The sequence below is a fragment of the Periophthalmus magnuspinnatus genome, chromosome 17 (genome assembly GCF_009829125.3).
Source record: "Periophthalmus magnuspinnatus isolate fPerMag1 chromosome 17, fPerMag1.2.pri, whole genome shotgun sequence".
NCBI classification, from domain to species: Eukaryota; Metazoa; Chordata; class Actinopteri; order Gobiiformes; family Gobiidae; genus Periophthalmus; species Periophthalmus magnuspinnatus.
Genome location: NC_047142.1, coordinates 16,627,468 through 16,650,357, shown reverse-complemented (window position 1 = coordinate 16,650,357; position 22,890 = coordinate 16,627,468). Strand labels below are relative to the sequence as shown.

At 41.7% G+C, this 22,890-nt stretch overlaps 1 protein-coding gene across 4 annotated transcripts in view; it reads left to right on the top strand.

The window, feature by feature from the left end:
* ptprma (protein tyrosine phosphatase receptor type Ma) overlaps positions 1–22,890 on the top strand; it is a 337,914-nt gene that overhangs the window by 278,158 nt on the left and 36,866 nt on the right. For all 4 annotated transcript variants that reach the window (XM_055228666.1, XM_055228668.1, XM_055228667.1 and 1 more), the window contains 2 exons: positions 3,085–3,121; positions 21,585–21,682. In XM_055228666.1, the coding sequence (XP_055084641.1) occupies positions 3,085–3,121; positions 21,585–21,682 (135 nt within the window). The remainder of the gene's footprint in view (positions 1–3,084; positions 3,122–21,584; positions 21,683–22,890) is intronic.

The following is a 22,890-nucleotide window of genomic DNA, read 5'->3' as shown; positions in this document are numbered from 1 at the left end:
TTGACAGCAGCCTCGTACATGAAAGCGCAACCACATCTCCTGCTCAGCGCCCAGATAAAGAAGTCATTAAAATGGAGGGACAGTTGAATAGCGGACGAGGGGGGGAGCTGGCTAGCGCGTACAATACCCTTTTGTGTCTCTGCCTTGCCTTCATTGCAGAATACGTTAATCACTGTGCGAGTTAAATTGAATATGAAAGATAAGCGAGGCAGACAGGAGCAGACGGGATAGAGGAGGGAGGATGTAAGTGTTGGTAATGTTTTGTGTTTTTGCTTGTGTCATATCTCTGGAGGGGGGGATGAGGAATTGGACAAATAGAAGTCTCAGGGATTATGATAATCCACGTGAGGTGTATATCTGCAGGATTATGGGCACTTTGGCAGCCCACTCCAGAGGTGTGCAGCATGTAGAGTGGGGGAGTGGGTGGAGGGCAGTGGGAGAGATGGGAAGATACAACGGGAGTGAAAGAGAGAGAAAGAGATGATGGGGTGTATGAGAGAGGGGGGGGGGAATATGATGGGTTGAAAGAGAGAAAGATGATGGGGTGAGAGAGAGATGGTGGGGTAAAGGAGAGAGATGATGATGATGGGGTGAGGGAGAGAGATGATGGGGTGAGTGAGAGGGAGAGATGATGGGGTGAGGGAGAGAGAAAGAGGTGATGGGGTGTGAGAAATATATTTATATAACAAAATGAGGGGTAGAGAGAAATATGATGGGTTGAAAGAGAGGGAGAGATGATGGGGGTGAGGAGAGAGATGATGGGGTGAGGGAGAGGGAGAGAGAGCTGATGGGGTGAGGGGGAGAGATGATAGGGTGAGGGAGAGGGAAAGATGATGGGGTGAGTGAGAGGGAGAGATGATGGGGTGAGGGAGAGAGAAAAAGGTGATGGGGTGTGAGAGAAATATTTATATAACAAAATGAGGGGGAGAGAGAAATATGATGGGTTGAAAGAGAGGGAGAGAGATGATGGGGTGAGGGAGAAAGAGCAGTTGGGGTGAGGGAGGGAGCGATATATGATGGGGTGAGGTGGAGATAAAGATATAATGGGTTGAGGAAGAGAGCGAAATGATGGGGTGAGGGAAAGAGAAAATGTGAGGGAGAGAGAGTAGAAAGAGCAAGAGAAGATCGGGTGAGAGAAAGAGCGAGACATGTGAAGTAATCGGAGAGAGAGACAGATGTATAAGACAGATTTGAGGGCGTGAGAAAAAAAGGGAGAAAGGGCAGAGAAAGAAAGACATGATGGGGTGAAAGAAGAAAAATTTGAGAGAATTAAAAGATATGGGTGGATGGGGAATGAGACAGAGAGACAGAAGGGAAGGAATGGTCAAAAAACTGATATGAGCGATGTAAAGAGATGTATAACTGATGGGAAAGAGAGAATATGAAGAGATATAGAGGGATAGGGAGTGAGAACGAGGGAACTGAACGAGAGCATAGTCTTATAGGTTTGGAGCTGAATAAGTAACCAGATTTGTCCATGTAAAGCTGTAGAATATGACAACAGAGACATGGATGTATTTCCTGTGTTTCATTCAAAAAGACTTAAGATTTAATCCACAAATCAAACATGTGAAAAATCTGTAACAATGAGATTTTTGGAGTAGGCCCAGGCGCATATACAGATAAACAGCCTTATTCAGAACTGAAACTAGGATAGTGCATCATCCACTTACTGTCCACAAGAATCACATAAGATGAAGCAGATGGGAAAAGTGGCCAAAAATTGTACTCGAGTATAAGACTAACATTACTTCAAAATAATATTACAAGTAGAAGTGCAAAGTAGTCTAAGGAATTACTCAAGATTAAACTGTTACTCAATACTCAAGTAACTTTTGGAACGCAAGATCTGATTTATAATTTCAATGATAGAACTTTACATAATACGCAAATCGGGTTTGTTTCAAATGATAGACAAAAACAAAACATCATATCTGACGTTCAAATCATTTCATATTGTTAACATAGTCACTTGTAGACTTATTCGCAGTGGGAAGAGTAACCAAAATCTTTACTCAAGTAGTTACTTCGTAGTATTCTGTGAGAAAAGTCCTCTGAAAAGTACAATTTCTTTAAAAACGTACATACAACTGAGTACTACCCACATCTGATATCACCTCAATTTGGTAATGTCATGGTTAAAACTACCGTGGTAATAGTGTAGTACTATTTTTAACCTGGTTTAGCCCCAGTTTGGATCTGAGATAGTTCTGTTATTTGGTTTAGATCTACTGATAATTGTCCCAAATTTTTTCTTAGGTGGTACTTGGTGTGAAAGGTTTGATAGAACTACTTTAGCATTTACTATTGTATACCTCACTTACTTACAGGTTAGTTTTTTCAGAAAGTTTGCCATAGCGTATCCTTTTAAATATTAAGTGACAGGAACTATTTGTTATGTTGACAAGCAACTCGAAATCATGTCGTTCTAAGAAAAGATCTAAAGAGAAGGGGATATTAACTGCTAACACTACTACTAAACTACTGCACATTGTACCAGGTTTGTGAAGTTGTAGTGTATTGTTTTGAATCATGTTTTTGTATATTTATGGGGAGTTCTGTAGGAGTAAGGGTGACGTAGGCTTGTGGAGGGTCAGTGCTGGATAGATCGTACTGCTAACCGCAAAGAGGGTTCAAATAGAGCCGGGGAAGATCACTAAATTACTTAAACATGCATGAATCGTACAATATCTTTAAATGCTTAGTACCCGTATTACAGTATATACAACAAAAAGCATTTTCCAGGCATACTCGTCGTGTACAGTGAGCAAATCCGAGCCCAAACAGCTGGTGGAGTGACATTGCTCAAAAACGTCGCGTCTCAATGTGTGTGTGTGTGTCTCATCGGAGCATTTCGTGTTCAGTCTTTCCACTAAAAAACATTGTGTCATCTAAATGCAGCAGATGTTCAAATGGCCCGGAGTGCACAATCTACCACGTGCACTGTTGTATGGAGATGTGTAAAGAAGTGGAGTGGGTCACCAAGCAAAAGCACCCTCTGAATGGCATTTTGTACAGCGGAAATGATCATCTGTTTTTCTTGAGTGACTTTAAATTGTTATTGTTCTTGTTTGTTTATTTCAGGGGTACCACAGGCCAAACCACTACATCGCCACGCAAGGTAAGAGAAGTTTTTTCAAATTATTCATCTCAAACTTGTATTCAAACTGCTGTGGGAGTTAGCATGGCAGATATAGTCTTATTTAATATATTTTGGCTTTCTTTGCTGTAGAACATTGGGTAAATTTATATGGTCAGTAAAAACACAAGAGCAAGGTATACTACCAGATGACAAGAAGGTCAAAGGTCAAGGTCTTTGAATAAAACTAAATATATACTATGAGTCAAAACACACACTTTTTCATGTATGTTTATGTATGTGTTTATGTTGACAGATTTACTTCAACCTATTTTAGTGAGCATACTGTTTTTGTCTCAACTGGATGTAACAAAAGTTAGATTTTGTTTCGCTGTTGTTCCACCTCGACCAATCAGATTCAAATATTAGACAGGGCTACACATATCAGGCTGAAGTGAGACAGGTTAGACGAGACACACATGTGAAGGGTGAGAGAGAGAGAGAATAGGGAGGGAGAGAGAGAGAGAGAATAGGGAGAGAAAGAGAGAGAGAATAGGGTGTGAGAGAGAGAGAGAGAGAGAGAATAGGGAGAGAAAGAGAGAGAGAATAGGGTGAGGGTGAGAGAGAAAGAGAGAGAATAGGGTGAGAGAGAAAGAGAGAGAATAGGGTGAGAAAGAGAATAGGGTGAGAGAGAGAATAGGGTGAGAGAGAGAATAGGGTGAGAGAGAGAATAGGGTGAGAGAGAGAATAGGGTGAGATAGAGAGAATAGGGTGAGAGAGAGAGAGAAAGAGAATAGGGTGACAGAGAGAATAGTGTGAGAGAGAGAATAGTGTGAGAGAGAGATAATAGGGTGAGAGGGAGAGAAAGAGAATAGGGTGACAGAGAGAATAGGGTGACAGAGAGAATGGGGTGACAGAGAGAATAGTGTGAGAGAGAGAATAGTGTGAGAGAGAGAGAATAGGGTGAGAGAGAGAGAATAGGGTGAGAGAGAGAGAAAGAGAATAGGGTGACAGAGAGAATGGGGTGACAGAGAATAGTGTGAGAGAGAGAATAGTGTGAGAGAGAGAATAGTGTGAGAGAGAGAAATAGGGTGTGAGAGAGAAAGAATAGGGTGAGAGAGAAATAGGGTGTGAGAGAGAAAGAATAGGGTGAGAGAGAAATAGGGTGTGAGAGAGAAAGAATAGGGTGAGAGAGAAAATAGGTTATGAGAGAGAGGGAATAGGGTGAGAGAGAAATATGATGGGGTGAAAGAGAGAGAAAGATGATGGGGTGAGGGAGAACGAGCTGTTGGGGTGAGGAAGAGATAAAGATATAATGGGTTGAGGAAGAGAGAGATAAAAATGTGAGGGGATGTGTAAAAGTGAGTGATAGAAGAGGCAGAGAATGAAAGAAGGGGGTGTGAGAGAGAAGATCGGGTGAGAGAGAGAGACATGTGAGGTAATGGGAGAGAAATGTATAAGAAGGTTATGAGGGAGTGAGAAAGAGAAAGGGCAGAATGGAGAGAGAAAGAAAGATATGATGGGGTGAAAGCGAGAAGAAAAAGTTGGAGGGGGAGAGAGAATTAAAAAATGTGTGAAGAAGAGAAAATCGTTATAGGAGACTTCATCCAGAAGCTCAGTGAGAGAAGGCCAAGGGTTTGCAGTACCGTCGACAAAGCAAAGGGCGGAATTTTAATATATATATATTTAACTTTTTTCCCTTTGCTTCATTATTCTATATATCTTGCATCATATATTTGATATCCTCTGCATGTAAATAGAATGTAGAAAGTAGTAAAAAATAAAGGATTTGTAGTGTATCTGAAATTATTTTCACTTTTAAAAAAGTTTATGTAATATGATTTTGGTTAAATATCATTAAAACAAGAAAACCTCATAGTAAAAGCTGATACAGATTTATCTCCTTTTTTATGGAAATTTCAAATTGATCTTCAATCTTCAAATATTAGACTTTTAAAGGAATGTGGTCTGTTGTTGCCCTGACTGAGCGCGTGTGAACATTTACTATACGTTTTTCTAGTTGCGTCTTCTGCCATTGCATTTGTTGTTTCTGATTTTTCCTTCCTCTTAACAAATTACAAAAACAAATTATCTTTTAAACACAATTAATGAATTTGGATTCTGCCACGTGTGGGTGGGAGAATTTGAGGTTACATTTTTATTTGGTGAGGAGGAGGTAGTGAAGGTTTTACTAAACAAGCCGGCCATTGTTGTAATGTGCTTTGGAACGTCTCAATTTGAGAATTTCCAAATAATTCATATGGTAAGTGACAGTATTATTTTTATGATCAATACATTTGGTATAACTATATAATCCCAGTTTATAATCCCAGTTTCCACCCTATTTTGCTCTTGCTTAAAAAGGGGATATTAGACTTTTATGGGGCATTAATGGATAACACAACCTATTTAGACCACCATGTTAGCTTTTATTGTTTTGAAAAGGCCATATGCACCAAAAACAACGTACTAACATTTTGACGTTCTGAGTCTCCCCTCCCTTTGCCCTCCATGCTAGGTCATGTTACGATCGCTGTGCATTTCGCTAATGTCGTAACACACGAACAAGGGGGACCAAAAAGACAGAACTCAGGGAATAGTTTAACAGTGTTTATTTACAAAAGAAGAAACATGGACGATCTGGCGCTGGGTGTCAGGTCCTGGCCCAGCTTCAGGCTCGGACACAGGAGGGAGTGGGGAGGTGTAAAAAGGGGCAGGACCGGCAGGGGTCATCATGACAGCTAATGAAACTACTGCACATTGCATTAGGTTTGTGAAGTTGTAGTGCATCGTTGTGCATCTTGCATTTGTATATTTATAGAAAGTTGCCCTGTGGGAGAATGGGTGTTGCACGAAGTCCTCAGGAGCAGTGGGCATCGCAGTGCTCAGGGACCCATCTCTCTGATCTTGTTGCTAGTCTTGGTCAGGACTACCTTAGCTGGAGGATTTTACCTGTTGTGCATGTTTTGGGTTGATGAGGAAAACTGGAGTGCCCGGAGGAAGCCCCACTCAGACACAAGGAGAACATGCAAACTCTCCAGAAAGGGGCGACCTGGGGACAAAACTCAGATGTATTGCTGTTAGGCGTGAGTGCTAAGAAGTTTTTATTTGATGATGTCTCGGGATGAATCATGATTAGACGGATGACAATAATCACAATGCTAAATCATTCATTTTGTGCCGAATAAATTCATAATTTCATGATTGTTAATTGTATCGAGCAAAACAAAATGCAACAATATGGCACTGTAACTGTGAAAAATAGTGCTACCTTAAATTCTTAAAGGTGGAGGAGCACATGGTCTTGAACACGTCTGCTGTTGTTTACATTCACTCAGTCTTTGATGAGCACTCAAGTGTGTGTTTGGGGATTCGGTATCACTGCTCAGTACACAACAGCCGGCAGCGCGCCCCTCCTCTGCATACTTTTTTCTCCCCTCTTCTCTCCTCCTTTCCCCTACCCTCCTCTTGTCCTTCCTTTTTTTATGCCCACCTCTCTCTCTCCCTTCTTTATCTAATCTCTCGCCTCCCCTCAGTACTTTTTCTCCTCGCCTCTCTCTCTATCTCTCTCACCTCTGCTTTCTCCAAGGCTCTCTTACCTCTCGTCTATCTTTTCTGTCTCTCATATCCCTCTCTCTACTCCATCATCATTTCTTTCTTTTCTTCCCCTCTCTCCTACCCATTCCCTGCCCCTCTGTCCTCTCTCTCATCTTTCTCTTCTCTCTCTGCATTCCTCGCCTCCTCCAATCTCTCTATCTCTCTCCCTCGCTTTTTCTATCCTCTTTCTCTCTCTTATATCCCTCTTGTCTCCATCTCCCCTCTCTTCTCTTCCATCCCTCTCTTTCTCCCTCTCTTTATGCCCCTCTCTTACCTCCTCTCAAACCTCTCCTCCTCTCTGGTCATCCACCCTTCTCTCCCTTCTCCTCCTCCTCTCTATCATCCATCATCCATCTTCTTTCCCTCTCTCTCTATACCCCCTCTCCCTCTCTTATTACACTTTCTCTCTCTCCCCCTCTTACCACCCCCTTCTCTTTCTGTCTCTCTGTCTCATCACCACTCCTCTCTCTCTCCCTCTCTCACTCTTTCCTCCCTTCCTTCCTCTCTTCCTCCTCTTCTTCCTCTTATCACACGTCTCCTTTCTCTCTCTCTCTTATCACCCCCTCACCTCCCTCCATCCCTCCCTCTTATCACTCTCCCTCCCACCACCACCCCCTTCTCTCCCTCTTTCCCCCCCTTCTTTCCCCTCTCCTTCCCTCTCTCCCACCCCGGGTGCAGTGGGAGCGATTTATCAGCCTGGCCTGGGACAGCGCTGCATAAATAAATGGATTAGCTGACATGTACAGACACATTTTGTCACTATGTTAATCTGGACCGCAGTTCCACCGGGCCCCCCTGTGGCCCACCCCCCCGCGACCCCCCGCAACCCCGGAGGTTAAGTCTGATTGATAGTTAATTGTTATGAATTTTGCATGGCGCGGCTCTATGCTAACGTTTAAAAAAAAAAAAAAAAGAGTAACAGTTGCGTAGTGTCCGTAATGGATTCACAATGCGCCTTGGCGGAGCTGGGAGTTGCATAATTACCTGTTTATTAGTGCGTTGCCGCTCTCTTCCTCAGTGTCTCAATTAAAAGCGGCGGTCTCTTATTACAGAACTACAGTGCATACAAATCAGGCAGCGACCGCTAACGTTTGCCTCCCCTGCTAGTACACTAGTAACACCTGCCGTATTTCACGCTAGCGCCGATGACCATGAACACTCAAAACTTTGCCATCTGTCAAGAAAAAAGCAGTACCATCTCTCCAAAGTAGCTCCTCCTGATAAATAATGGATTCACGGTTTTAGCCTACTTAAAAATGATCTCCACTAAATCTTCATGATGGCCCGCGTGAGTGATTTCGGTGCTGGTATTTTCGAGCTTCCATTAGGACGGCACAACACATCGCAATCAAATCGATACTGCATTTTGAGTTGGCACAATTATCACGCGACGTCCTCTGCAAATAAAAACGCATCAATCTTAGTCACTTTACAGTTTGGTGCATTATTCATTCACTCCATACTCAAACCTTTGCGTAGCTATAGCTGCCCCAGGACAAAGGCTGCCGATCTGCCTCCACCTGCCCCTCCGACCACTACCAACACCACACGCGCAATATTCATACTAGGTCATGTGGGTAAAGTGTCTTGCCTTAGGACACAACTACAGTTTTTCCAACTTGCTCCTCACTGTGACACCTGGTGTTCTCAGCAGTGTCTCCCATCCAAGTATATATATATCTCCAAGCCTCTCTTACCTTTCGCTTTTGTCTCCTAATCCCTCTCTACCCCTCCCATCCTCTTGTCTTTCTCTCCTCTCTCACCTCCCCTCAAGTCTTCTATCCTCCCTCTTTCCTCCCTCTCTACTCTTCCCTCTGTCGTATATCCTTCTTTCCCACCAACTAATCCTCACCTCTGCTCCCTCTCCCTCACCTCCTCTCTCCCCTCACCATTCCTCTCTTCTCTCTCTCGCTCACCTCCTCTCTCCTAGCTCCCTCATCGCTCTCTCTCACCCTCTCTCATCTATCTTTTCTCTGTTTCTCATATCCCTCTCTCTACTCCATAATTTCTTTCTTCTCTTCCCTGCCCCTCTGTCTCCGTCCTCTCTCATCTTTCTCTTCGCTCTCTGCATTTCTCCTCCACATCACTCTTTTCTGTCTCCTTCACCTCCTCCAATCTCAAGTGTCTTGCCTCAGGACACAACTACAGTTTTTCCTACTGGCTCCTCACTGTGACACCTGGCGTTCTCAGCAGTCGCCCATCCAAGTGCTAGCCCTGTTTAGGTTCTGAGATCTAACAAAATCAAAGTTCGACAAGATGTTTTCGCCACAAAATATTTAAAAAAATATTCTTTTATAGAACAGTCTTGTTGAACCTGTAGTGTAGACTTGTTCTGAAATGCCTGAGATTCTTGTGTTAGTTTATCAGTCTTCTCTTAAATGTTAACGCTCTTGGAGTTTATAATGTGCACTCTGAACAGAATCCTACTTTTACACATATTGAAAAAAAAATGTAAACCTCAAAAACATACCGGTCTCTCTTTGTGCATATAGTTTTCAAACATCACTAACTTTATACAGCTTTGCAGCCTTGACACCAGCTGCCGTTGTTTTAGCTTGACACAAACTGCTTCAATTTTCAGCACACTCTTCGCTAGCGTTTTGTACTAATTTCTCGGAAACTTTGCAATATTTCCGAGTTTCACAAATGTTCTTATCGTAGAAATACCAGTTTTACAAAATGGATTGAATAATGCATAATATAGAAACTACAGAAACGTATTAGATTTACTAGTTTAGCGCTGTTTCGGAACACGTAAAACTTCGCCATCTGTCAAGAAAAATCGGTCTTAAAAAAAAAAAAAAAAAGTGTCGCATCCACTCATAAAAATCCGATTGATTTGACTCTGAACTGTAAATATCATTAGCATTAAAATGGCATGTAAGCGCGGTACAGTCAGTGCGACCATTACAGATGTACTAAATATTTGCATATGTAAATGAGCAGCCAAAGGAGCGATGGCAGATGCCCCGAGTCACATGAAAAGCCTGAGAAGCTCCATTCGAGTTAATTAGGCCCATTTTCTCTCTGCACTCTCTGATATAATAATAATAATCATAATAAGTGCTGATTCTCCAGTTGTGATAGGTACGTTCAAAATAAGGATGAGAAACATTAGTAAACATGCACTCAAATTAACAAATAATGAAATTAATAAATGAGCTGATTACAAGGCTCACACTGAAATAAATCTGTCTTAGGTGCCGTGTAGTAATAGTATTTTACAATTACCTTATGTTTTATGTAGTATTTGGGAGCTTTGTACCATGTTATAACGTTCTTCCCTCATCAAAAACATGCCCGAAGAGATTTTAGATATCATCCATGCATGTCTGAGTAATGTAGCGATCTCTCATCTGGGCCCTATTCGAACCCTTTTTATGGTTTGCAGTAAAATTATGTTCAAAGCTCCGCCCACAAACCTACGTCACCCGTGTTCCCGCGCAGCAACTTGGATAATACAAAAGCATGACGATACAGAACAATACACTACAATGAATAATGAGGCAGTGCTCTGAAGGAGGAGTGACTTAGCACAGAGAGCAAAGGGAGGGGAAGGAAGTATATCTGAAACAAAATTTGTAAATACCTTGTTTTCAGCTAATATAGCATTTTCAAAACAAGTAAAGGTAACATGGTGATCTAAATGGTATGTGCTAGCAGTTAATACCCCACAAAAGTGCTATACACCTTCTTTAAAAAATATATATATATAATTGATTAAATTTGCTGAGCATTTGTCAACATTTGGACCCACAGATCCTATTTCTTTCATTTACGTTTTTTTTGTTGAAAAATGGCTATAATGATAATCACAAGTAAATGAAGAACTGTGAGCAGACATAGGTGGTAGGTAAAAACTGAAATTTTCTAAGCACCCTTGCCTCAAACGCACTACACTTTGAGTAAGAAAATGACAAAGGAACCAAACCTATTACCATATCCCATTGACAATCTGTACATTCTGTGTTATCTTGTTCCATGGAGTAAATGCAGTGAGGTATATTTCTGACCAGGATCTGACCCGAATCCTGGTTCAGATCTGTAGAAAAGGTGCTGCTACGGTGGCCCCAATGGCACTAAATAAAACATAGTCCAGCCTTCATCATTTATTCTTTGTCAATTTGAAAATCCACCTTCAATTAAAATATTAAGAAAGTAGAAGTAAAAAGTAGGGTTGTCAAAAGTAGTAAGGAGTGTTTTTTATTATCATCGTGGTATTGGAATTGGTATCAAATCTATTCCTTAGTATCAAAATCGAGTTTAAAATGTTAGTATCATACACTATCAACACTAGTAAAAAGTACAGCTGAACACATGGTTGTAACTTTTGCATTATTTCATAACTAAATGATAATGTCAACATAAAAAAACAATATATTTCACATATTTAAAGGTGCACTATGTAACTCTTCTGGTGGAGGATCTGCCACCTGCTTGTTGCCATGTAGATATTGGAGATCAACAACAACATTGTGCAACATTCTCAGCAAAGCAATAACATTTCCATAATGGCAAGTGACAACCCCCTCCACTAGAAAAGTTACATAATAAGCTTTTATCTCATTGCAACCAGAGTCGGGTTGTATTATTGTGAAGTAACAGCAACGTTACACTGACAAAACTTTTAACCAAAGTGGAAAATATGCTGAGACAAATATCGGGCTGCTCCGTATATCACACTCAAATCAACACTGTATTTTGAGATGGCACAATTATCAAATCGCAAAGGCTGCAAGTATTTATATCATGGAATGTTCTCTTTTATAGAAAAATGTTGTTGTACCTGTAGTTTAGACCTCTACTGTTCTGAAATGCCTGGCAGTCTTGTATTAGTTTATCAGTTCAGATTTCAGTCTTTTCTCAAATGTTAACACTCCTGGAGTTGTTTACAATGTGCTCTCTGAACAGAATCCTATTTTTAAAACATATTATCATTGTTATTAGTGCAAATACTATTGTCATGATACTAAAATTACAAATAGTCAGCTTTATTTTTTACAATTATTATATGTATTATCATGTTTTGAGGCTGTTAAACCCCTCACCACACACTTTATACACTTTTCACAGACAGGCATTAACATTTTCTCACATTTCTCTCTTATTTAATCACTCTCAAAGTTCAAATCTTTACTTGTAAATAAAGTAAATGTAACATGTACCATCCCCGTTGCCATATATTGTGCAACTTTACTCTTACCACTTCACATTCACATCCGTCTTCAGACCAGGCCTTTTATAATTCATCACAAGCAGAGCAGCAGAACCGACAGGAAGAAGCAGCATCCTCCACCTCTCCTCCACCTCTCCTCACCTCTCCTCCCTCTTTCTTTTACACCTCTTCCTCTCTCTCCTTTTCTCACCTCTTTCATTGTCTCTTCAATTTCTCCATCAGACTTTCCTCTCTCGCTCTTCCTCTAGGTCGTCCTATCTCTTCCCCTCTCTCCCTCTACCATTTTTCTCATGTCTCTCCTCCTCCTTCGTCTTGCTCTCTCAGAGTCCTTTTCACCCTTTTCTTTCCTTTCCTCGCTCTCTTCCTATATCCCTCTCTCTCTCTTTCTCTCCCTCCACCTCTCCTACACCTCCACCTGTCTGAAGGATCCAAACAAACTGCACACCCAGCACCAACACTCCACACCTGGGCACCGACGAGGGCCTCGGAGGGGGAAGTCTTTTTTCGATCTCTTCCTTATCTATTTTTCTTTTCCTGTCACTTCCTCCCTTTCACTCCCTTCTTTCCTGCTACCCCCCTTCCTCACCCCCTCTCTCTCTCTCCCTCTCTTCCTCTCGCTCTCTCTTCATCTCACTCTCTCCTTCTCACCTTTTTCATCTTCTCTTTCTCCTTGTATCCCCCTCTTTCTCCATGTCTCTCCTTCCCTCTTCCCCCTTCCTCACCTCTTTCTCTCTTCCTCTTGCTCTCTCCTCCTCCTCACCTTCTTCTTTTATCTCCTCTCTCTCCCTCCTGTATCCCCTCTCTCTCTGTCTATCCTTCCCTCTCTCCCCATTTCTCACCTCTTTCTCTCTTCTTATTGCTCTCTCACCTCCTCATTTCATCTCCTCTCTCTCCCTCCTGTATCCCTATCCCCTTCACACCTCTTTCTCTCTTCCTCTTGCTTTCTCTCACCTTCTTCTTTCATCTGCTTTCTCTTACCCCCCTCTCTTTCTTTGTGTCTCTTCTCCCCTCTCTGTCTCTCTCCCTCTTCTCTACCCTCTCTTTCTACCATTCTCTTGCTCTTCCTCTCCACTTCTGACCCCTCTCACCCCCTTCTTCTTTTTTCTCCTCTATCTATCTCCTCTCTCCCTCCCCCTCTTTCCCATTCTCTCGTATTCACTCTTTCCTCCAGTTAAGTTTTTCCTTGACTGACACTTCGAGTCAAACCCACTGGGACCAGCCTCCACCTGTAAACCTGACAGCGCCGCGATAGAGCCAGATAAGCCAAATACATCCTATAATTGGTAGACGGGGTAGAGTTAACAATATGGCAGCAGCTCGGGGTAACATAGTCCAGATTCTTTTACGCTCCGACTACAATGGCACTCGTTAGGATGGGGTTTATTGACGGGTGCTTTTTGGTGCCAAGGTGACAGGTGCGGCAGGTGCGACAGCTGCCAGTCCATAAAAGGCCATCATTTCAGACTGGTCTCATTATCTGGGTCACCTCCGCTGCGGTAGAAAGCATGTGTGAGAGATGTACTACTGCAACATTCACTAGACTGACAGAGGGAGAGAGGAAAAGTACTAGTTTGAGTTAGTGACTGGAAATGAATTGACTGTTAATGGGTTGTGCATTTTTGTTTACTTTTTTTTTACGTATTTGAATGTTGTATGCACATAGATGGATATATACTTACTTTGTGCAGCGTATTTTGTGTTGGTTCGGTTTGAGGTGAGGAACAGCCCTCAGGACAAAAGTGTCCCTCCTCTGTGTCCTGCTGCATCACAGTCAGCGTCCAGGGGGAGCCAGGTGAACTTCTTCTAAGCGTCACTCTTACTCTGCTCTGTAGTATTGTTTAGGGATGAAATGGAGCACATCCTCAGAGTAAAAAAGGTCCATAGCTAGGACCGTCTCCATGGATACAGTCCAGCAGTCCCTTACTTGTGTCGTTTGAACTCCACATGCTGCACTTCTTAGTTGGTTGAAGTCCCAAGACGTGAGAAACTGAGCTCCAAAACCAAAAACAATTCAAAAACTGCTCAGTGTCTCAGCCAGGCAGCCAGAAGAGCAGCCAACCACTCCGTTGCCATGGAAGCAAAAATAAATCATCACTTGCTGGATGCTAAAACTGACATACGACGCATTTATCGCCGATTTCATGTCTGTAGACCCCCAAAAAGTTGAAGCGCCATCAGAAGTTGTCAGACAGTTGACTCTTTGTATAGAAATGTGTTTTGTTATTCTACCTCTCTGATAAAATCCACTAAACATTATTGTCATTGATGAGATCACAACAAAAACAATTCTTTTTGACCATTTTTCAATATCTGTTTTTGCAATTGAACTCTTCGAATTGTTTCTGGGGATCTAAATAAAAAAACAAACATTTTAAGTGAACATCTTTTTTAAAACTCTTTTAGAATAGCCCCAAATGTGAAACAACTGAAATGAAAATAGCAAGCCCTGATAAATTAAGAAAAATGCTCCTATATATTACACAAATACTACAGACTACACTGTTGTCCCTTATTATTGTTATTATTATTATTATTATTATTTTTATTATTATTTTATTATTATTATTTTATTATTATTATTTTTTATTTTTTTATATTTTTTATTATTTATGTATTTTTTTCATTCAAAATAAGTCATGAACAAAAGATTTATCACTGTTCAAATGTAGCAAAATATATTAATGAATATCAGAATGCTAAAAAGCTGTTGGCTAAAGTTGTAGTAAGCTATAAGTATGTAAGTTTTTGTTTTTCATTTTTTTGTCACATTTTACAACTTCAAAACCATTCAGCCCAACTTTCCCAGGACAACTTGAACGCACCGTTTCCATAAACAATTACCTAAGCCCCATTCTCTTCTCCTCCTCTTCTTTACACACTGATCAGACGCTCACCTCTACGCATTCCAATTACGCTAACTCCCATCCCTCTCTCCCAAAATATTCATGATTCAGGAAGGACTTTAAATTTCATCAAGTTTCGGAGCCCTCGGGCCATCTCCGCCGCTGCGCCTCCCCCCTCCCGTGCCCGTCTGCCAAATGTCACCCGCACCAGCTAAAGTTTTATTATTTACAGGTTAACATATCAACGCCCAGCGGGGAGTCGGAGATATGAGGAGGAGAGAGAATGGAGGATAACTGGATGGGTGCGTTCTGTGGGTGCGTCTGGTGCATGTAATATTAACAGGCTAAAGGGGAATTGCCGCTGGAGTATTTGTTGCACATATTGAGAGGGGAGTAGGGATTTGCACAGATGTCTCGGATCTTGCGTCGGAGTTTGAACAGGTCCATATAGTCCCGAGTGGTAACATCCAGCAGCCATTTTTGTTTTGTGGTTTTGTTTTTTTTTTCTCTTCGTGTTCAAAGCGCTACCTCCGAAACTTCTTTGTGTGGGTTGTATGGGATGAGAGAGGGCTGAGAGGTGGAGAAACATAGAGGGAAGAGAGGGAAGAGTGGGGGATGTGAGGTGGAGAGAGAGAGAGACAAGGTGAGCAAGAGGATGAGGGAGGGAGAAAGAGCGAGGGAAGAGAGATGGAGAGAGGTTAGGGTGGAGAGTTAGAGATGGAGACAGAAAGCCAGAGGGAAAAGAGATGGAGAGCGAGAAAGAAAGGGAGGAGAGGGAGGGTGACGGAAAGAAATGGAGAAGGCGCGAGAGAAGGAGAGAGAGAGGGTAAGGTAGAGAAAAGCAGAGGGATGAGAGGTGGTGAGAGAAAGGGATGAGGTTGGAGTGAGGGTGAGGGAGAGAGAAAGACAAGGTGAGCAAGAGGATGAGGGAGGGAGAAAGCGAGGGAAGAGAGGTGGAGAAAGGGGAGAGAGTGATAGTTTGGAGGGTGAGAGATGGAGGGAGAAAGCGAGAGGGGAGAGAGAGAAAGGGAGAGACAAGATGAGAGGAAGGGTGAGGGAAAGACAGAAGGTGAGACAGAAAGGGACAAGGTGGGAGAGAGGAAGATGGAGGGATGCGAGATGGAGAGAGAAAGAGACAAGGTAGGGGAGAGGGTGAGGTAGAAATGGATGAGAGATGGAGAGACAAAGAGAGGGAAAAGAGTGAAAGACAGAGGGAAAGATGAGATGAGAGAGAAAGGGATGAGAGAGACATGGTGAGAGGGAGGATGCAGAAGAGAGAAAGAGGGACGAGAGATGGAGAGGGAAAGAGAGGGGGAATAGAGATATGAGAGAATGAGGGACAATATTAAGGAGAGAGAAACAGAGGGATGAGAGACAGAACAAAAGAGACAAGGTAGGAGTGTGGGAGAGAGAAAGAGAAAAGGATGAGACAGAGAGGGAAGAGAGTGAAAGAAGGAGAGAGATTGAAAGATACGGTGAGAGAGAAAGAATAATGAGAGAGACAAGGTGAGGTGCGTGAGAGAGAAAGAGGAAGAGAGTGAAAGAATGAGGGACAAGAGATGGAGAGAGAAAGACAGAGGGAATAGAGATATGAGAGAGAGGGGGACAAAGTGAGAGAGAGGCTGAGAGAAAGAGAGGGAGGAGAGATGAAGACCTTTTGTTCTTGTAACTGTTTGTGTTAACGTGCTGCTTTTGTATGTGACACTTGGTTGCTATGCCGACAAGTGGACGTGAATTCTGCATTGGTCAGATACTGGTCTGTTTTGGAGACTGGCTCTGGCAAGTTGAGACCGCTGTTGTTTTTTTGCTCTTGTTTGGGCGTGGGTTACAGCCTACAGTAGCCCTTGTGTTCAGGAAATAAACAAACACAAGAAATCCCGCGCGTTTCCTTACACCTGAACGCTACATAACGTACAAATGTTTAACGCCGTACCACTCCTGTATACATCCTCTTTGTTGTTGTGCAGTGGTTTTCTTGACTTGATTCATATAAACCTGAATAACACCAAAAAGTCGTAGTAGTAGTAGCCAAGTAGTATAAAACAGTGGGCGTTAAAGTGTAGTAAAGTTTCTCTTTGCCTCCACCTAATCACAGCAGCCATATGCCTCCACGGTGAGTATCATCAAGTTCTACTAACTTTCTCTACTCGCCTTCTCTTCCTTTCCCGCTTTGCATCTTTTTCTCTGTATTTTTCTTTCGCCCTCTCTCTCTTTCTCTCTCTCGCTCCCTATCCCTCACTCCTCACTGTCTTTCTCTTTCTGTCCCTCCTTCTGTTTGTGGAAGTACATACTGGCTAATAGACTCCCATTGGAACGACTTAGCACATCATGCCAAGTGTTATTGTGTTAGTGCAGGCCTACACACCAGATGTCCAGGACTGTGTCTGCTCTGAGAGGGAGGACAGGAGAGAGGGATGATACACTGAGAGGGAGAGGGGGAGAGAGAAAGCAAGGAGGGGGTGTGGAGAGAGGAGAAAGAGCGGGGGGGAGAGTTGGAGAGAAAAAAGAGTGGGGAAACAGAGTGGTAGAGAGAGGGAGAGAAAGAAGGAGACAAGGTGAGAGAAAGAGATGAGAGAGAGGGAGAAAGAGACGAGGTGAGAGAGGGTAAGGGAGAACAACAGAAAGGGAGAAGAGAGGGGGTGAAAGAGGGATGTGAGATGGAGAGAAAAGAGGGGAGTGATTGAGATATAGAGAGAAAGAGAAGGAGACAAGGTGAAGGAGAGACAGAAATGAGAGAGAAAGAAAGACGTGGTGAGAGAGAAGAGATGGGGAGAGGGGGAGAAAGAGGGGTGAAAGATGGAGACAAAAAGAGAGGAGACAGTGATGGAGAGCTAGAGATGGGAGACAAGGTGAGAAAGGGAGATGAGAGAGGGACAGAAAGAAAGACGAGGTGAGAGAGGGAGAACAAAAGAAACGGAGAAGAGATGGAGAGTGGGAAAAGAGATGGGAAGGGGGTGAAGAGGGATGTGACATGGAGAGAAAAAGAGAGGGGAGATGTGATAGAGTGAGAAGGAGACAAGGTGAGGGAGAGAGAGAGAAAGACAAGGTGAGTAAGAGAGGGTGAGGGGGAACAAAAAAGGGAGAAGGGATGGAGAGAGCAGAAGAGAGGGATAAGAGAGGGGGAGAAAGAGGGATGAGAGATGGAGAGAGAGAGAGAGAGAGAGAGGAGTGTGAGATGGAAAGGGAGAAGGAAGGGAGAGGGAGAAGGGGAGAGATACCAAGAGAGAGGGATGCTAAATGGAGAAACAGAGGGAGAAGAGAATGGAGAGAGAGAGATGGAGAGAGAGTGGGTGTCTAACGTGTGGGCGGCTGCAGCAGGTTCAGTTGCGATTGGAAAGACTGGAGCTGTCTGGAACAGTAGACCAGGGTCCTGTGGATACAATCAAGACACAGCCACATGGAAACGAGACCAATGTGAGAAAATAAACGCAGAACATGTTCAAACTCTGTGCCAAACGTGGACACATCCCAGCAAGTTTGTTTATCCTTTACAAAGTTTGGAATACGTTTTACACAATAGCTGTAGTTGTTCTTAGACTTAGAAATAGAAGTGAAACTGTGTATTGCGGGGTATTAAGCGCTAACACATAACATATTTAGATCACCGTGTTACCTTTTATTGTTTTTGAAAATGCTTTAGTCGCCGCAAACAACATATTATAAGTTTTATGTTCGTTTTTGGCTCCCGAGTCCCTTCTCACTTTACTCTCAGTGCTTAGTCGGTCCCCCTTCAGAGCGTGGATGCGTGCATGGATGAGATCTTAAACCTCTTTTGGCATGTTTTTGATGACTGACAGCGTTATAACATGGTAGAAGGCTCCAAAAAGTCAATTTCTCCGCAATAAACATTCAAGTCGATACTGAAACAGTCTTTGGCCTATATATTTTACGCGTTTGACTCCTTTGGGCATCGGTGCGTTGTCGTGTCTCCAGGTGACTACTCCAAACTGCCAACATTTGCATTCACTAATTAAATTGTCAGAAGCCATTTTTCCCCTCACTCACTTCTTGATTAAAACTAATATTAATCGTTCTAATTAAGCCCAATAATAATTAAATTCCTATCAATCTTCAATTATTGTTCAGTGGAGTTTTAAATATGGGAGCGGCTGAGTGGCTCCGTGCTCATTTGTTCTGAGGCAGTGGACTTGTCTGCTGCTGCTCAAGAGGACCAGTCTAATTATACGTTTGTGTTGGGAAAACACTGTTCAACTTCTGGAAAATACTGTTCTTTCTGAAGTAGTTAGCACAACCTCATATTTACCATACCAATATGAAATACAGTACAATCCATATATTTTAAAATTGAGCATAAAAAAGTTATACAGACCTCTGACCTCCACCTAAAATGATGTTAGATGGAAATTATGACCATCAAATCAAAGTCGTCATTAACATTTTCTGGGGCTGTGATGCTAACTAAAGGCACTGCTGCGTCTGTCTGTTACAAGAGTTATACTTGATTCTGAGATTTATTTTAACTCAGTCTGATCATAAAGAAGCAATTTAGTTAAACTGCAGGTGAGTTGATTTGTGCTAATTTTTCCCTCTCAAACAACATTAGTCACAAGCTAGCATTAGCCGACAGTTTTTTAGTTCGTCACACTCACCTTTTTTGTTGAAAACCAAGCACTTAAACAAGACCATGAGCATTTCTATTGATCACAAGCTCCTGAAAATATGTTGTATCCATGTTTTTTCTCTTTTTTTTTTCAAAACTATATCTTAAAACTTTGCATTGTTTGCTAATGTGTGCTCTATATCACAATGGTAACTGCTGAACATTCCGCCAAAGACAAACATGCAGTGGGCTATACTCCCAGCATGATGTCACTGCAAATTATCAGTTGATCATGGTAAAAAGTTGACATCAAAATAAATGAACATTTCATCATTTGGCTACTACCCGGTAGAAGATATGCACTATTGTTATATGGAGTAATAAAGACTTCTTGGATCAGCATCGCAAAGCCTATGTGTACTGATATAAAATTAAATTATTTTGTCAACGATGTATGATAACTTTCCTGGTGGAGAAGAGTTCTTTATTATTACTTTGCCCAAAATGTTCCGCAGTACGGCATTAAACGTACCTTGCAGGCATTCTATTCTATTTTTTCATTGCTTAAAAATACCTTAACAAACATGCATTCTTACAGTGAGCAGGGCCGGTTCTCCTCAGATCTGACCTGTAACTTGGCTTGGTAGCGTCACTTGCTTGTCTCCATGGTGATAGCAATAACATTAAAATGGAGACAATAAGTTGGCACGATTCACCAGAAAAATTACATTGTGCACCTTTAATATAAAAAGCTTGACAATCAAAAGTAACCTGGTGCTTTTTTCAGCAAATAGTTCACAGAAATAATATTTTAAAGTACTCCCTCAATCCCCCCTTCGTTTACAGTAAAATGCAAATGAGATTTCTTCCTATCTTTCCCACTGCTGTTTAAGCCCTCCTCTGTTGACTAAGCACTCCGCTGTAGTAGCACTATAAATAAACCTGCACATCTGAATGAGAGAAAGTGCTCTATTAAAATGCATTGTGAGTGTGTTACCGTAATACCCCTAAACACAGGCAGCCTGTTTTGTTATGGGATCTGGTCTGTCTGTGCGACCGAATGGAGGATTACTGCTCTGATGTTTGTAGCTAAAGAACAAAATGTGCAAAGCTAGCATTTTCACAAACAAATCTGATTACACAAAAGCTACTGTACTTTTCAAACTGGGCCAGATGAGATGGGAGAAGCTTGTATGTAGATTTCTTTGCAGCTTAACGGTCTTACATTTCACAAAATGGATTCTTGTGAGCTTTAAGCCATGTTATAATAATGTTACCTCATCAAAAACATACCCAAAGTTGTGTTTTGTTTCATTCGCACATGTTTGAGTAATCCTGGTTTATAGGTCTGTTTACATCCCCAAAGCTCAAAATGCTCCGTTCCACCTTGTGATGTTATTGTAGCTAAATTAACAGCTATCTTTTACCTTTTGTTCAGTTGAGAGCAATTCCAGGTTATCCAAATTATTTCAATGAATGTCTATGGATTTTTAGAAGACGCAATGGAGCACTTCCTGTATTACCACATGACATCACAAGGTGGAAGAGACTGTTTTCTGTTTGAGAGAAGAAGTCAATATGCAGGGCTTGTGTGTTAAACATGTATGGATGAAACAAAACACAACTCCATGTATGTTTTTAATGAGGAAACATTATCACACAGGTCAGAAATTGTTATATCCATGGGTTTTCGGATGATAAGAAATTTTGACTATTGCCAGAGCGATTAAAAATGTTTAATTCCCTTTCATCTTTTGAAAGGGAAGAAGTCCTCAAAATGAATAGCCCATGAACAGCTAACTGTCCGCTGTCAAGATTCTTGAGCCCTTATCAAAGTGTTGGCTATAAAAGCAACTAGGATTTTTTTTTTTTTTTTTCAATGCGTGCACCTGCTTGTCCTCATGGAGATGACATTGCTTTCCCTGGAATGTTCCGCAGTATGGCAGTCAATGCATCTATCTTTGTTATTATTGTCATGCAGGTGTTTTTATAGGTTGAAAAACAGCATTATTGCTTTGAATGGACTCGCCTTTCCACAGATCTGAGTTGTAATGTGGCCTTGTGGCATCATCTGCTCTTCTCTCTAGAAATAAGTTACATTCTAGGTAAAGTAATAACATCAACATTTAATATGAGCAGGTTTCAGAACCTCCTTGAGAAAAGTTACGTAGTGGACATTTTAAAGTTTTTTTGGTAACAAATTATAAAAATATGAAGCATCAAAAAGGCTTTCATTTGATTATTGTGTTTTATCCATATGAAGTCCTATTCATCTTATCTAAACATTTCCTAATTTCCTAATTTTATTTCTTTTTTGCTTTTTTCCAGGCCCCATGCAGGAGACTGTGTTCGACTTCTGGAGGATGGTTTGGCAAGAGAACACCGCCGCTATCGTCATGGTGACCAATCTGGTGGAGGTGGGACGGGTGAGTGCCAAAACATCTGCACACGGTACTGCATCTGCACACGGCACTACATCTGTCATTTATCCGGAATTACCTACAACACACAGACAAAAGTCAAAGCACGCACTTAAATGTAGGCTCTTATTTGTTTATGAAAAAGACAATCAACTTATGTTATTATTATTAGTAGTAGTATTAATATTTGTAGCAGTTGTAGTTATTAGTAGTAGTCATAGTATTCGTAGTAATCGTAGTCATAGTCCTAGTAGTAGTATATTTCAGTTTCCTTATCTAGGTACAGTAATACACAAAAAAGTACCTGTCAAATAGTGGTTAAAGCTTTCACCTACCAAGTCTAAGACCGGCGCGTTCTACCAGTATTTGTAAAGCTCTAACTTTGAATCTTGAGTGACTGGGTTGTATATTTTATGAAGTAGATATTCTGTTTTGATCAGCCCTGCAAGGTGACTGCTGTTGAGATTTTGGGCTATACAAAAATACACTGAGAATAGAGCCTGTTTTTCATATATTTCCTGTGTCATATTAAACAGATACAGATGAAGCAGTGATACATTTACCCTTGTGCAGATGTTCTTTGTATTAAAAGGGAAGTGTAGTGCGCAGAGAAAGAAGAGCGAGAGGAGAGTGAGAGATGATAGAGAGAGGGAGGAGAGGAGAGTAAAGGAGGGAGAGAAGAGAGTGGAATGGAGAGGAGAGAGAGACGGGAGAGGAAAGGAGAGATAAACATAGGAGCAAGGCGATCTGATAAGGAGGAGAGAGAGTGATGAGAGGAGAGATGGAGTGATGGATGGCCTTCATTAACACAGAGGCATCCAGGCGACTGACTTCTGTTTCATGTGAGCGGCTCCATAACAGTGCATTATACAGGACTGAGACAGGAGACGGGGGCCACTACTACGTCCTACTGCTATGTCTCACTGCGATGTCCCACTGAAGACAAGAGACAAGCAGGTTTAATGGGAGAGATGACACTAACCCTTTGTGATTTTTAACATATGGCAAGGCAGGTTTATTTGTATAGCACAATACACAAAGTAATTCAAAGTGCTTTATAGAATAAGAAAGACATTAAAATCACAATACAGCAAATCAAATCATAAATAATCGCAAATAATAATCATAAAGTTAACATTAAAGGAGAAAAGTGCAGAATAAAAACCTTTCAGTCATATGTACAGCTAAACAGAACCGTTTTGAGCCTGGATTTA